Genomic DNA, 16,141 nt, shown 5'->3' with positions numbered 1-16,141 from the left:
GGAACCTGGTAGGCTACAGTCCAAAGGGTCACAAAAACTCAGACACAATAGAGTGACTGAACATTTTTCATAGCTGCCTTATTTGATAATTCCAACACCTGTGTCATCTCAGGGTTGGCATTTTTTCCCTTATGGGTTGAGATTTTCCTAGTTCTTTGTCAAGTCGTTTTATATTGTATCCTAGATATTTTGAATGTTACATTGTTAGACCATGGGTCTTGTTTCAGTCATGAAGGGAATGTTAATTTTTTTGTCTTAGCAGACTGATTAGGTTCAGGCCTTAAGTTCTGACCTACCTTCTGTGGACTGTGATTGATTCTGGCACTGAAATTAGGATTTGTCCTGTGTGTGTGCCAGCCAGTGACCAATCTGAACCTGGGCACAGCCCATACAAATGGATTGACTAGCCAGTAGGTCAGTTCTCAGAACCTTTGATATGTTGTTTAGAATCAGATCACATATGTGAGCCCAGGAGTTCCTACACCACCTCATTCCCAACTCTCCACTATCTCCCCAAGACTTTCTGGTTCCCTGCAGCTCACTTTCATGGTCCTTCAGTAGGAAGTCAGGGGTTTAATTTGCCCAGTGTGCCATGCATTTCCCACGACTGCATCTGTATCCAGGGCTAAGTGGTAGAGGACAGAGGGAGAAAAGTGAGCAATAGGACTTGGCCTCAACTCTTGAGGCCATAGCTCCTCTGGTCAGAAAGGATTCATACTCCTCAGAGAGATAGGCTTCCACCCAGTCTCTCCCTGTGCTGATGCAGGATTGCCTGGAGTAGCAGAGAACCAAATTTTTTAGAAAGGAACTCCTCCTGCCCCTCCCTTCTGAACCTTTGGAGTCCCCTTTTATGGTCCTTGGACCACAAAACAGGGCCTTGTAGTTCTTTCTGTGCATATCTGGTTTTGTATTTCAAGCTGGTTTTCAGGCCAGGCCAGACAGTATCTGAGGGGGGGAAATGGGAAACTTGCTGCAATTTTGGTGGTACTTTAAAGTCTGATGTCTACCCCAGTGTGCCTTCTGTTATTTACTTTCAAACTCCTCAGACAGCTGTTCTGTACATTCTCTCCAGAGTTTATACTTTATTTAGTGGGGAGACAGGGCGGTGTGCTTCATTAATTCTGTCTTGCCCAGAGCTAGAACTCCAAGAGTTACATCTTTTAACATTTATTTTTACACATTAATTCCTATTCATTGTAGGAAATTTAGAAAATGCAAATAATTTTAAAAGGGAAAAACATCACCAGATAAAAAATTTTAAATTCATACATTAAGAGTGTGGAATAAAATACTATGATCACTTTTTTTCCCAGGAAAAGGGGGAAAGAGCAGCTGTAGGAGGTGTACACATGCTATCACAGTAGAGAATTAAGCAGGGGCTTTTATGTTTCTTACTTAGGGGTTTATGCATGGATTGGAATCAACTTTGTTTTGGGAAGATTTGACCATGAAGATGGTGAGTGATACTGTCTTCTTAAGACAGTTCTAAGGGCTGAAGGTCTGTGTCATAACCAATCACTAGCATGTAAGTGCTAATTTTGATTTGTTTTTTTCCTTCTTTTTTCAAAACTTAACATGCTTCTTTTATTGCTTTTTAACTTTCCTCATTTATTTCATCCCAATTTGCTTTCTTTTATTGCTTTTTAACTTACCTCATTTATTTCAGAAGCTGATGCCGAGGCTCCCCAGGAATTGGTGACAGGACGCAGAAGGACAGTAGGGATACTGGATATGGGAGGAGCCTCTCTCCAAATTGCTTATGAAGTTCCTACCTCAACTTCTGTCCTTTCTCCACAAGAGGTATTTTACCTTTTGGGGAAATTCAGTTGCTAGGAATGCCCGTCTTTGAGAAGGAAGGGCCTATGTTTTGACTTAGACCAACTGTCCTGGGTCCATATATTGCTTCAGATCATTGCTGGCTTATGCTATCTTGGGTCAGTTACATCTCTGAGTCTCAGTTTCCTCATGTGTAAAAAGAGAATAATAACAGTATCTATTTCATAAAGTTGTGAGTATGAAATAACCACTTGTATAAAGTACTTAACAAGCTGCCCAACGTGTAATAAAAGCTTAGTACATTTTTAGCTATTATTATTATACTACTTATCTGGAAGAGTTGCCTGAGGATTAAACATGATAATGTAAATCTCAGTGTACAGTGTTTGATAAATACTTATTAGATGTTATTCCCTTTCTTTTACTGATGATTCCATTCTTGTGCTTCTGTTATTCCTTGCCTTACTAGAATGTAAAGAATGCATTTTGAGGGAGAGGTTTTATCGTGTGAAAGAAAAAGAAATAAAACATTTTTCAGCACCTAGTATGTGCAAGACATAAGACATGTTACACTGCCCCAAAAGCTTGTGATCTATCAGTGGAGACAGCCTGTGATAACAGGCAGACCACGACAGTTCTGTAATTTGATCTAAACTAGGGTTTCTCATCATTGGCACAATTAGCATTTTGGGCTGAATAAGTCTTTGTTGTAGAAGGTTGTCTGGTGCATTGTATGATGTTTCACAGCATCCTTGGCCTCCATCAGATGTCATAATGCCCCTATATCCCCCAAACTCCCAGTTTTGACAATTAAAAGTGTCTTCAGACACTGCCAGTTGCCCCTGGCGGTGCAAAATCACCTCTGGTTGAGCATCTTGGGTCTAAACAGAGAGCCACGGCAGTGTGGGCACTGGCAGGGTGAACCACATTCACAAAGGCTTGAATAGGCGCCTTCCATGCTGTTTCATGGAAAGTAAGGTATTTACCTGGTCCTTGGATGATAGCAGCCTTTTGCATAGTGGAGGTTAAGGGAAGGCCATCTGTATGGAGGTGACAGTACGCACAAAAGCACAGAAAAAACAGCAAAGAGCCCAGAATGTCCAGGGAATGATGAATAGCCTGTTGTAGTATAGGGTTTTTAAGTGTGGTAATAGGGAATGCTAGGAAGTGATAAGATAAAGAAAGTTAGATCATGAGGAGTTTTGGGAGCCATGCTAGGGGATTTGGCTTTTTTATCTGTAGATAGTAAGGAACAAGCAAACTTTTTTGAGTAGGGCGGTCATACAGGCTTAAGTTTCATCATCTTTGAAATAATTAAACTCTGAAAGTCACCAGCTCTGAATTTTGTGACTATGTTAATCATGTGACAAGGTTAGGGTCATTTTATGTCTTTGTTTAAAATAGCTCTATGAAGATGAAAGAATGCTATTAATACAAAATGTCTTAAAGAGTAGTCATAGCAAATGAAACCTGGTGTATTAGCAGTGTCATACCTTGCTAAAATCAACCAAAACTAGAATTTCTTTTACATCATATTGCAGGAAGAAGCTGCCAAGATCTTGCTGGCTGAGTTCAACCTGGGCTGTGACGTGCAACACACTGAACACGTGTATAGGGTTTACGTCACGACCTTTCTGGGTTTTGGGGGCAACTTTGCCCGGCAGCGCTATGAAGATCTTGTATTGAATGAAACTCTTAACAAGAACAGGTATGCTTGACATGGGATCTATGATTCTGAAATAGAATGTTGTCAGGCTGCAGATATTTGGGAGAAATGGTTACATCCTACCAAGATATTAATAGACATGTCCTTGCTTCCTCCTTCCTCACCAGCCCTGCCAGTGGGGTAGCTTTGTGTTGTTCAGTCACTCAGTTGTGCCCAACTCTTTGTGACCCCATGGACTGCATGCAGCACACCAGGCTTCCCTGTCCATCACTGTCTCTTGGAGCATGTCTATTAGCAGTCCCACTTGATCTTCATCGGAGTGCCTTCTAATCTTTGTTATTAGGACTTAGAAAAGCACAGTGTCTTATTGAAGTGCCCATCTTCAGACATGGCATCACAGGATAATTGAGCTCAATTAAGTCATTAATTTAAATTGTGTAGTATAACATAGCTTCTAGAAGTTTCTTCCACGTGGAAGTGCTCGGAACCTGTTTGCCGAATTACAGTGAGTTGCATTTGACATCGGACTTAAAGATTCCATAGCGTGCATAAAATATTCTCTTTAAGTTCAGAGTAGACACTTTTTCCTCCAGCACTGCATGGATCACTGATTCTTCATTTGTGTGCCAGATAAAGTATTTAAACCATACAAAAAAGATCTTCATGACCCAGATAATCACGATGGTGTGATCACTGACCTAGAGCCAGACATCCTGGAATGTGAAGTCAAGTGGGCCTTAGAAAGCATCACTACGAACAAAGCATCACTACGAACAAAGCTAGTGGAAGTGATGGGATTCTAGTTGAGCTATTCCAAATCTTGAAAGATGATGCTGTGAAAGTGCTGCACTCAATATGCCAGCAAATTTGGAAAACTCAGCAGTGGCCACAGGACTGGAAAAGATCAGTTTTCATTCCAATCCCAAAGAAAGGCAATGCCAAAGAATGCTCAAACTACTGCACAATTGCACTCATCTCACACGCTAGTAAAGGAATGCTCAAAATTCTCCAAGCCAGGCTTCAGCAGTATGTGAACCGTGAACTTCCTGATGTTCAAGCTGGTTTTAGAAAAGGAAGAGGAACCAGAGATCAAATTGCCAACATCCGCTGGATCATATAAAAAGCAAGAGAGTTCCAGAAAAACATCTATTTCTGCTTTATTGACTATGCCAAAGGCTTTGACTGTGTGGATCACAATAAACTGTGGAAAATTCTTCAAGAGATGGGAATACCAGACCACCTGATCTGCCTCTTGAGAAATTTGTATGCAGGTCAGGAAGCAACAGTTAGAACTGGACATGGAACAACAGACTGGTTCCAAATAGGAAAAGGAGTTCGTCAAGGCTGTATATTGTCACCCTGTTTATTTAACTTCTATGCAGAGCACATCATGAGAAACGCTGGACTGGAAGAAACACAAGCTGGAATCAAGATTGCCAGGAGAAATATCAATAACCTCAGATATGCAGATGGCACCACCCTTAGGGCAGAAAGTGAAGAGGAACTCAAAAGCCTCTTGATGAAAGTGAAAGAGGAGAGTGAAAAAGTTGGCTTAAAGCTCAACATTCAGAAAACTAAGATCATGACATCCGGTCCCACCACTTAATGGGAAATAGATGGGGAAACAGTGGAAACAGTGTCAGACTTTATTTTTCTGGGGCTCCAAAATCACTACAGATGGTGACTGCAGCCATGAAATTAAAAGATGCTTGCTCCTTGGAAGAAAAGTTATGACCAACCTAGATAGTATATTCAAAAGCAGAGACATTACTTTGCCAACAAAGGTTCGTCTAGTCAAGGCTATGGTTTTTCCTGTGGTCATGTATGGATGTGAGAGTTGGACTGTGAAGAAGGCTGAGCGCCGAAGAATTGATGCTTTTGAACTGTGATGTTGGAGAAGACTCTTGAGAGTCCCTTGGACTGCAAGGAGATCCAACCAGTCCATTCTGAAGGAGATCAGCCCTGGGATTTCTTTGGAAGGAATGATGCTCAAGCTGAAACTCCAGTACTTTGGCCACCTCATGCTAAGAGTCGACTCATTGGAAAAGACTGATGCTGGGAGGGATTGGGGGCAGGAGGAGAAGGGGACGACAGAGGATGAGATGGCTGGATGGCATCACTGACTCGATGGACGTGAGTCTGAGTGAACTCCGGGAGTTGGTGAGGGACAGGGAGGCCTGGCGTGCTGTGATTCATGGGGTCGCAAAGAGTCGGACACGACTGAGTGACTGATCTGTTCTGATCTGATCTGATACATATAGTTGTGGGGTTTTTAGTATTTACAATTCTTTGTATCATCATGCACATTAAAGGACAGCATAATAGAGAACAGAGTTCTTTTCCACCATTAAACTATTCACCCCCATTTGTTTAGCTGGAAACAATAGCTTGAAAAGGTACTGGTGTATCCCATTTATAATAATTTCTCTACAGCAGTCAATTGTCTTATACAGGAAGCGTGTTAGACAAAATATTGTCTCCAGTCTTTTTTGTTTTTCTAAGTCTCAGCTCCTAAGAGTTCAAGGTGCTTTGGGAGAAGTCTGTTATTCGGATGATTGATGAATGCATTAAAATCCAGCAGTGTGTTTGTGTTCTGAAGATACTCTTACATATCCAGGCCTCCATACAAATGTTGCTTGGCCTAGAGCTCAGATGGCTCCCATTAGCACTGTGGTATCTGAAGAACAATTACTATGAAAGTTTCACACCAATTTTGTTTTGGTCCTTCTTCATTAGCTTCTGTGCTTCCTTTTCCATTTTCTTCCTTTGTTGTTTTGCTCCTGCTTTATATCTGCCTGCTGTTTTCTGCTGCTTCAGAACAGGCTTGCATCATCTTCTCACGTGTAAGTTTTTTCTCATTATGTATCTAAGTTACCTAATTCAGAAGACTGATTACTCATCTTGTGAAGCTGCTCATGTATAGAGAAATGTGTGCTTCCTGCGATGTTAAAACTTTATGTTTCTTTCTCTTTGTGATAATTTCCTGAGCTTTCCTTATAGGTGGTGTCACATCCTCAAAACAGGCTCCACTTGTTCCAAAGCATTTTGTTGTGTTGCCACATTCCCATTCCGTCTTTTGGCCTTTACACGTGTGTGTGCATCTTCACCCACAGTTGTCTTAGGAATTGATGAGTAGTTCACTGTATTTGGCAAACTACAGTTGTATTTGGTCTGCACTTAATTTCCACCTTTGGCCAGATCTGCATATTAATCTCTTATTGCTAGACAAGTAGAGACTTGAAATAACCAGAGCTGTGTGATGGCCATGGTGGGCATCAAAACTTGGCCTTCTCTCCCCCGCAGAGCTGGGCATGCCCTCGGTCACTGTTGCCATCCATTGCCACTGCACCACTGCCATGGACTGTCCTCAGGACAGTCCTCAGCCCTTCCCACTTCACCTCCTCCCAGTTGTCTCTCAAAACATTAGAACTGTGATCAGCACGGTGAAATCTTTTCACTTTTAAGAGGCGAGTGGTAATGAAGACCAGATGGAGAATAGCAGATTCACATCTCCAGTTTCACTATATATTGGGAAATATGTGTGTTGACTGAAAAACTGAACAAAATCACTGCCATATTTCTCTTTCTTTTTCTAAATTGAATTTGCATAATTTAAAAGTTCATGTGATGCAACTAAGTGGTAATGCTCATCCTTGTGTTTAGGGCTGTCATGTAGAATAACAAGACGTCTGGGAAGCATCTTCAAGGAAGCTGGGTGCAGTTGTGATGTGTTGTGTTTGTTTTTGTCATTGTGACAGGTTGCTAGGCCACAAGACAGGTCTGAGTCCTGACAATCCTTTTCTGGATCCCTGCCTGCCTGTGGGACTCACAGATGTGGTGGAAAGGAACAGTCAGCTCCTGCATGTCCGAGGACGAGGGGACTGGGCGGCTTGTGGGGCCATGCTGAGCCCCCTGCTGGCTCGCTCCAACACCAGCCAGGCCTCACTGAACGGCATCTACCAGTCGCCCATTGACTTCAACAACAGCGAGTTCTATGGTTTCTCCGAGTTCTTTTACTGTACAGAGGATGTGTTGCGCATCGGTGGCCGCTACCATGGGCCAACATTTGCCAAGGCTGCTCAGGTACATTATTAATAATAAAAATGACTCATGCTGGCAGCAGCCATTTATTGGATGCCTAACTTTGTACCAGACACTGTGCAAACGGCTTTGCATGTGTGATCTCACTGGCTTCTTGGCAGGAGCCCTGTGAGCCCTTATTTTACAGATGAGGAGGTGAACTTAGAGAAGTAACTTGCTATGCTCTACTGCCTGCTAATTAATTAATCTTAGGTCTCCATGGATGTCCAGTTACCAAAATTATCACCCAGATCTAATATTGTCATGATGGCTAATGGTTTTTCCTCCAGCTTGCCAATAGTCTTGTCTAATCTTTGTGGACAAAGTGTGGTCTCCAGATATTTTCCCCTTACTGGGTGTTCCCAGGTGTAAATACTTTTGGAGATGATGTCACACAGGTGGGCAAGTCCACTTTCGTTTTCTTACCTTGAGCTTTTAAGAGGCCAGTATGGACAGGTAAAAGTTTAGCTAGCATTCCACAATTCCTGTTCAATTTGGACTCGTCTCTTTTTCATTTTTGTATATTTTTCTCTTTTAGCAGAAAAACTTATGGGGAGATCTGTCCTCTCATATTTTTTATTATCTCCCTCTGTCTTCTTCAATTTCTGTTAGTATAAGGGCTTAGTATAAGGGCTTAGTATAAGAAATAATATATGTAGTATATGTACTGTTCTGTTCCCTAAAGGCAGTCCCTAAGACATATTGAGGAAAGCCTGGTTTGTATTTGCCTTTTCCTCTCCAGCCTCCAGGAATACCGTCATATTTCCTTGTCTTTCCAACATTCCCTAACTGTCCATGGCCTGAATCTTTCTCTCATTTTAAAATTTCTTCAAATCCTTTTCCCTTGAACACCATAGTAGGACTCAAGTTATTACTTGCCCAAACTTCTAGTGGCTTAATATGTTCTCTTTCTCAGGGTAAAGACGATTTTCTTTTTTTTTTTAACCTTGACTCAACTGTTATCTTCCCAGTGACATCTTCCTTGGCCATCCTATGCAGAATTGTGGCCCTCCCCAATATTACCCTTTTCCCTTTCCTGCTTATTATCTTTCCCATGAGCACTTATGTTATCTAACACACTCTTTGTATGTATGTGTGTATATGTATGTATGCATGCATATATATTTGGTTATTGTCTGCCCCCCCACCACTAGGAGGTAAGCTTCATAAAAATAGAAATTTTTGTTTTATTCACTGCTAGAGCCAAAGTAGACATTCAGGAAGTACTAGTTTATTAAACAAACCAAAAGGAATGATTCCTTTGGTGAGAATTACAAGGAGACAGGCCAGTGATAGATTTTTGACCATTCTGTTCCATCTGTTTGACTTGTTCATGTCAGTCCTATATAGGGTAGAATGAAGCTGTCTTTGGCTTTTGATGTTGCTACTCCCGGTCCTAACCTTACCCATCTCTAAAGCCTAAGAGGCTCAGGAGCCATGTCAGGCTGGCTTTGTATGGACATGGGGGCAATAGGAATAAAAAGGAGTATTCCTAGGCCACTCAAGTCACCTAGTGGCCTGAGTTCAAGGACTAGCCTTGCCCAGGACCTGGCACAGTGTTAAATGACTGAATATACCATTTCTGTTTTCCTGTTAACTAATAACCCACAAGTAACTTTGGAAATGGAAAACTGACTGTAGGGGAATTACAGAGTTTACCTCCCATTTCGTGTTGCATCATTTCTCTGTGTTTGTTCCAGGATTACTGTGGCATGGCTTGGTCAGTACTCACTCAGAGATTCAAGAATGGCCTCTTTTCATCACATGCAGATGAGCATCGACTCAAGTAAGTAACTTCCTTTTCTCCTTTAGGTGTGGCCTTAAAATGTATGAACAATGAATGAGAGTGAGTGAGTAATAGTACAGATTGGATTTACATTGGAAGAGAATTTGGTTATTTTAGATTTTGATTTTCTGAAGGGTAGAGGCCAAAACAGTGAACTTCCTTTCAAGGAAAACAAACTGGTGGTTACCAAAAAGTGTTCTTTCCAAGTGGTTTGAAATCAAAAGCGGTGGTCTTTTTATTTTTACATTTTGATTAAAATGTCAAACATGCAGAAAAGTAGAACAGTAACAGAAACACATATATAGCTGTCACCTAGCTACAATAAATATCAATATTTTGCCAGTTTGGCTCCTCAGTCCTCCCATTTGGTAAATGTTTTAGTTAAAAATTTTAAACATAAACGAAAATAGAACAGTATAATGAGCTCCTGAGTACCTATCACCCAGCTTCTCTCCTATCAGCTGTCAACTCCTCAGCCCTATTTTCCTACCCCACAAATTGGCTCTTTTGAAGCCAAACGTCATATAATTACATTTGCAGATGTTTCAGCATGCTCTCTGAAGGTAAAGGTTGTTAGGGAAAAAAAGAAAGCAAAAGAAAAACAGTCACAGTAGCGTTGTGGCCTTGCTTGAAGGTGTGCCTCCCTTTTGTGGTCAACTTGAAGATAAGGTAGGCTCAGATTTGGCTCCACCTGGAGGTGAGGAAGGTGAAATGGGGAGAGAAGGGTCTTTTTGACATTTTAGTGAGAATATGCATAAAGCATTAGGTTTTTTTTTTTCTTTTTCTTTCTTTAAAAAATTATTTTTTCACACAGATATCAGTGTTTTAAGTCAGCTTGGATGTACCAAGTTCTTCATGAAGGGTTCCATTTTCCCTATGACTATCCAAATCTGCAGACAGCACAGCTGGTCTATGACCGAGAGGTTCAGTGGACGCTGGGAGCCATTCTGTATAAAACACGCTTCTTACCACTCAGGTAAGTGGACTGACCAAGCATCTTGAGCTTAGAGGATGGTAGTTGGTGCCTCAAAATAGGTTTCTTAAGTGACTGCTTCCTCAAAAAGAGAAACAAAAAACATCCAAATTCCCCTTATTACTGCCATGTGAAACTGCTGTTACTTACCACATATGTTGAAACAGAAGGAAGTCTTGAGAATTATTGGTCTGGAGTCTGTTCTTCTTTGTAATGTCAGGAATTCAGTAATTTTTTTACTTTTTCCCCTGCCGTGCTGCATGACTTGTGGGATCTTAGTAACCAGGGATCCAACCCACGCCCTGTCCTTAGCAGTGAAAGCGTCAAGTCCTAACCACTGGACTGCCAGGGAATTCCCAGGAATTCAATTTTATTTATCTACAACAAATCAGTCTTTATAATTGAGTTCTTACAAACAACTTCTAAGATACTGACTGATGAACTAAAGTTACTCTGAAACTGTATCTGACTCGTTGTTCATTCAGTTGTGTCCGACTGTTTGTGACCCCATGGACTGCAGTATGCCAGACTTCTCTTTCACCATCTCCCAGAACTTGCTCAAACTCATGTCCATTGAGTCAGCGATGCCATCCAACCGTCTTGTCCTGTGTCATCCTCTTCTCCTCCTGCCTTATTTCCCAGCATCAGGGTCTTTTCCAATGAGTTGGCTTTTTGCATCAAAGTACTGGAGCTTCAGCATCAGCATCAGTCCTTCCAATGAATATTCAGGACTGATTTCCTTTAGGGTTGACTGATTTGATCTCACATTTGACTAAAGAACCAGTGTATGCTATTCCTATACAGCAGTCTTTCTTGGTGGCCAAAGTCACTCTCGAGATCATGTCATTGACTTGGATGGCTTTTGGGTGGGCCAGAACAAAGGACATGAGATGCATTTCGGGGATGTCTTGCTCTTATGTACCATAAGATATTTGGGATCATTTTTAGGTGTTCTCTCTTCTGGACTATTTCAGATGAACTCTTAATCTTTGGTGCCTGTTTCTTTAAACTCAATACTGTCACAAGCCAGGTGAGTGAGAGAAGTGGGAAACTGGAGAGCATGTGCCCCAAACAAAAGGCTGATAACTGTCATGCAGAAGTGCTGTCCCAGTATCTCCCAGCTCTCTTTGATCAACAGAAGCCAGAAGTCCACATTTTATATGTAGTCTTTCTGTTTGGAGATTCACATTTTTAAAAAAACACTGCAGGTCAAACAGAATGAAAATGGATTGGGTGTTTGGACTACAAGAGAAGAGCTTCTCTTTTAGACAGACGGACCATTGCATTTAGGTTTACATGTCTCTCTTTTTTCTTCAGATTACAATTTGTGAAGTGACATCTTTCTCTAGATATATCCTAAACTCTCAGGAAGCATAGCAACTTTTTTTAAATACTTAGATATACTCTGATTTCTTGAATAGGTTCAGGGGCCACCCTATTCTCATTAGGACCGTATTTACCAACTGTGTAGGCTGAGGTGGTATGGGGTCACTGTTAAGACATTTTACAGATGACCAGTCTTGTCTTACTATTCACTTTTTTGGCTTCTCATTTTGTCTCCTGATTTTAGAAGGGGTAGAGGCTTCCTCTAGGCCAGGGAAAGGAAGATACAGGAGGAATCTGGGCTTGGGGACATGTTTCAGCTTTGCTTGCTCTGTGGAGCTGGTATTATAGCATGTTTGCATGGATGGAATAAATGGGATAAAACCAATGGACCTTTTAAATTGGCATAAATATTTCTCTCTGAAACTAACAATTCTTTCCACCTTCAATTTCTTATTTAGGGATCTACGGCAGGAAGGTGTCCGACAGGCCCATGGTAACTGGTTCCGTCTCTCCTTCGTCTACAACCACTATCTCTTCTTCGCCTGTATCCTGGTGGTGCTACTGGCCATCATCCTGTACCTTCTGCGGCTACGTCGGATTCACCACAGACAAACTCGAGCCTCAGCCCCATTGAACTTGCTGTGGATCGAGGAGGTGGTACCCATGATTGGGGTACAGGTCGGGCCATGAGGCTGGGCAGGTTCAAGGAAAGTTCGAATACCCCAGAATTGCTGCCCATTGAATTCCACCACTTTCTGGTACTGGCCTCAGATGCTGCTTTGCCTGACTTTGTGGATATTTGGCCTTGGAATTTCTACTTCAATATCTACTTTAATTCCTTCTCAATATCCAGGTCCTCTTCTCTGAAGAGAAGCTGTAATTTAACCTGTGAAGAACTAAATGAGAGACTGGTGCTAACAAAGGGGACCAACTTTAGTCCAATTGAAGCATGCTTCTACTTCTTTATCTGAGAGATCTGGTGTGCTCCTGGGATCGAGACTTTTCTCCCCTTGCTTTAAGCATGAAGTTCAGCATTGGGCATGCTGAAAGCCTAGCTGAAACCAAACTTGGAGCATCTGATTCAAAGCTGAAGACATTCTACCAAGTGCAGCAGCCCCTTCTTTCTCTGTAACAGAGATATCATTTATGTGGAGATCCACAGCCTTTAATAGGGATCCAAGATTTTTGCAGATCAGCAGAACGGATAAGAATTTCCAGGCAACCAAAATAACACAACTTCTTTGCTTACTCGACAAAGAAGCCACTGTGAATGTGGCTCAAGATCCCTGACATCCTGTTGCTGATATTAGTTAGATTTTAAAAGGTTAGAACCCTTTCTAAATGAATGGTCCAGTGAAGATTTTACCAATATATTTTCTGATGCCTCATATGACCCGAATTGAAAATTTTTCCATGTCTCTGTGGCTCCGAAGCTGTTTGGGCATTAATTTTTCTTTTGAGCCTTAAGGGTGCTTGTAGGGATGGAGAAACTGGGATGGGGATTGGGGACCTGGATTTGTCTGGTCACTGTCCTCTTGGCTTGTTTTTACAAGTCCTTACATGGGAAGATTCAAGAGTTCTTTTATTTCACTGCTAAGATCAATATGTAGTTTGGGAAGGGATGCATTTGGGTTGTTTTTAAAGAAAGAAAGAACAGTATCAGGAGAGCGGGCCAAGGCAATAAAATCCAAGCTCTTATTTATTAATGTTTTTCTGAGAAATAGTAGTTTTCTCAGTTGGGCTCTTGGAATATTTGAAAAGAAGCAAATCACAAACTTTGGAATAGACAGATAAATCTGTTAATAATCCACCTGGCAACTTTCAGAATATTTCCTAAGAGATTTCTCAGTCATAAACAGCATTTCCATTAATGGGGACAGGGGAAAAGCCATAGTAATTACATTTTTATCCACTGCCCTTCAGGATCTTTGCTTCCTCTCTGCATTTAGCCTTTAAATTGCACAAGGATTTCTTTTTCATCCCCCATGGAACCTTCTTTATACTTTAATCTTTCCTCTGTGTAGCCTTAAATGTCCTGCTTAAGAATATGCTCCCAGAGTTAAAATAGTTTTCTTTCTTTGTCAGCTTTGAGTTCTAGGATTACAAGAGTAAGGGAAAAGTCCTTGACTTTAAAGGAAAAAAAGTGGAATTCTTAAAAAATAAATTTCATACTGAGAGTAGAAAGGAGTTAAGTGCTTCATAAAACCAAGAAAAATAAATACAGATCCTCCTGGAAATAAACTGAGATGAAAGTAAGTATACTTAAAGTAGGTGAAAAGATGATGAGTCTTGAATAGTTTTCAAATTAGATAAAAATGGATCCAGCAGAGTCTTACAGGTTCCTTTGGAAGAACTTTTAATTTTTCATTAGGGCTTATGTTTCAGCAGTTTAATTTTTAAGAGTTCTAAGTTGCCTTGATTTTCTTTGACTTCTTATCTTTGTGTCTGTACTGTGAGCGAGCCCTTGCTTTATGAATGCTGCTTATAAATAACATCATAGTATGTTTTTGCTAGCCATTGCCTACTCAGGTAACTCTTTTCCCTCACCTTTGTTTCCAAATGCCATTTTTGGTTTTCTTACTTTCTTGTGGGATCTACTCAATGATCTTCTCCAAAGCTACCTAGCTAGCTGGCTAACAGTGATCACATTTGTGTGCTCAGAATGAAATTGAAGCATGGAGGAGGCAGTGATCAGTCCAATTTGAAAGCTCTTATTAAGTTATTCTTCATCCTGGTTATGATGATAATAACTACCATTTGCAAAGCACTGATTGTGTACCAGACACTCCATTAATAATTTTATGTATGTTATTTTAATCATCATGACAACCTTTCAGATTGGTATTGTTCTTTTTATAATTGAGAAACTCAGGATACCTGTTTATCATTTTTTCCATATAAATGTATTTCTTATTCTTAATTTAGTCTCATTTTTTTAGTGTATTTTATCATGTTTATTATTTTAATATTATCTAGGTTTTATTATAATGAATAAGGCATCTGAGTTCCATGGTATAAAAATGAGGACAAGTTTTTGTCATACCCCTCAGAAAAAGAGTATTTGCTCTTGGTTCTGGCTCCTGTGCTGCTTCCATTGCTCCCAATTAAAAATTTTAAAGGAAATCTTATTCACTAGAAACAGAAGCAGTTTATCCCTCGCTGAGGATAAATGGTGAGGGCCAATAACTTCTATATATTGCTTTCTCAAAATGAAATATTCTTGCATATAGAGTCACACAGCCTTATCTTTTAGCCCTCTTTTTGCCCTCAGTTTTTCAAGGTATCTATTTGCATTTCTGCATTCTGAGTGGTTTTCATGTGAAAATGATTATGATTCTATAAAATTCACATTCCACTAGTTTCTTTGAGTCTTGCCAAGCAATCTTCCTTACAACAGTAACAGCAAACCTGAACTATTTTAGTGTTTTAATAGGTCAGAAGTGTCAAAATTTAGTCAGTGGTTTATAGGAGTAAGGCTTATGATTCTTTATGCAGGCACAACCCATCACTTTTCTGAATTCTTATCATGAATTATTCTTATCACCTAATTATTTGACATTACATTCACTTAAGTTGCAGTTAATTCTAATCCAAATTTTATTGGGTTGGTGCAAAAGTAATTGCGGTTTTGCATTTTTGAAATTTGCTGTTTGATATTGGAATACATTCTTAAATATGGTTATGTTATTTTAATGCACATTTTTTGCTTTGTTTTTTTTGATAATGACTTATTACTTGCTGTTTATATTTATTTTAAACTAGGGAAATGATGTTAATTAGACAAAAAAGCAAATTGGAGCAATTCTTTTATTCAAGTTGAAAATGAGTTGTAAAACAGCAGAGACAACTTGCACCATCAGCAATGCATTTGGCCCAGGAACTGCTAACGAATGTAGAGTGGAGTGGTGGTTCAAGAAATTGTGCAAAGGAAACCAGAGACTTAAAGATGAGGAGCACAGTGGCTGGCCACTGGAAGTTGACAGCGACCAGTTGAGAGGATCATTGAAGCTGATCCTCTTACAACTACACGAGAAGTTACTGAAGAACTCAAGGTCAGCCATTGTATGGTTTGGCATTTGGCACTGGCAGCAAATTGGAAAGGTGAAAAAGCTCAATAAGTGGGTGCCTCATGAGCTGACCACAAATCAAAAATTGTCATTTTAAAGTGTTGTCTTCTCTTATTCTGTGCAACAACAACGAACCATTTCTCAATCGTACTGTGATGTGTGACAAAAAGTAGATTTTATATGACAACCAGTGATGACCAGCTAAGTGGCTGGACTGAGAAGCTTCACAGCATTTCCCAAAGCCAAACTTGCACCAAAAAAAGGTGGTCTGCTGCCAGTCTGATCCACTACAGCTTTCTGAATCCCAGAGAAACCATTTCATCTGGAAAGTATGCTCAGCAAATCGGTGAGACGCATCAAAAACTGCAACACCTGCAGCAGGCACTGCTCAACAGAAAGGGCCCAATTCTTCTGCATAACAATGCCTGACTGCACATGGCACAACCAACACTTCAGAAGTGGAACAA

The 16,141-nt window shown here is 40.5% G+C and overlaps 2 protein-coding genes and 1 pseudogene across 3 annotated transcripts in view; 1 reads left to right on the top strand and 2 right to left on the bottom strand.

Moving 5' to 3' along the window:
• The window catches only part of ENTPD7 (ectonucleoside triphosphate diphosphohydrolase 7), a 32,206-nt gene extending 19,852 nt beyond the window's left edge, over positions 1-12,354 (top strand). Inside the window, exons 7-13 of one of the 2 annotated variants that reach the window (XM_070363683.1) lie at positions 1,400-1,456; positions 1,670-1,800; positions 3,318-3,484; positions 7,201-7,525; positions 9,223-9,308; positions 10,123-10,284; positions 12,066-12,354. In XM_070363683.1, coding sequence (XP_070219784.1) covers positions 1,400-1,456; positions 1,670-1,800; positions 3,318-3,484; positions 7,201-7,525; positions 9,223-9,308; positions 10,123-10,284; positions 12,066-12,297 — 1,160 coding nt within the window. In that variant the 3' untranslated portion in view covers positions 12,298-12,354. Of the gene's footprint in view, positions 1-1,399; positions 1,457-1,666; positions 1,801-3,317; positions 3,485-7,200; positions 7,526-9,222; positions 9,309-10,122; positions 10,285-12,065 lie in introns of both variants that reach the window. The other variant, XM_070363682.1, reaches the window with a different exon arrangement.
• Positions 4,779-7,191, bottom strand: LOC138985819 (receptor-binding cancer antigen expressed on SiSo cells pseudogene; annotated as a pseudogene).
• Positions 9,378-16,141, bottom strand: part of COX15 (cytochrome c oxidase assembly homolog COX15) — a 29,475-nt gene continuing 22,711 nt past the window's right edge. Inside the window, exon 9 of the mRNA XM_070363684.1 lies at positions 9,378-9,999. Within this exon, the coding sequence (XP_070219785.1) occupies positions 9,829-9,999 (171 nt within the window). The 3' untranslated portion in view covers positions 9,378-9,828. The remainder of the gene's footprint in view (positions 10,000-16,141) is intronic.

Source organism: Bos mutus, chromosome 26, assembly GCF_027580195.1.
Source record: "Bos mutus isolate GX-2022 chromosome 26, NWIPB_WYAK_1.1, whole genome shotgun sequence".
Lineage (NCBI taxonomy): Eukaryota > Metazoa > Chordata > Mammalia > Artiodactyla > Bovidae > Bos > Bos mutus.
Note: the sequence above shows the minus strand (reverse complement) of the source record. Positions and strands in the feature narration are given on the sequence as shown.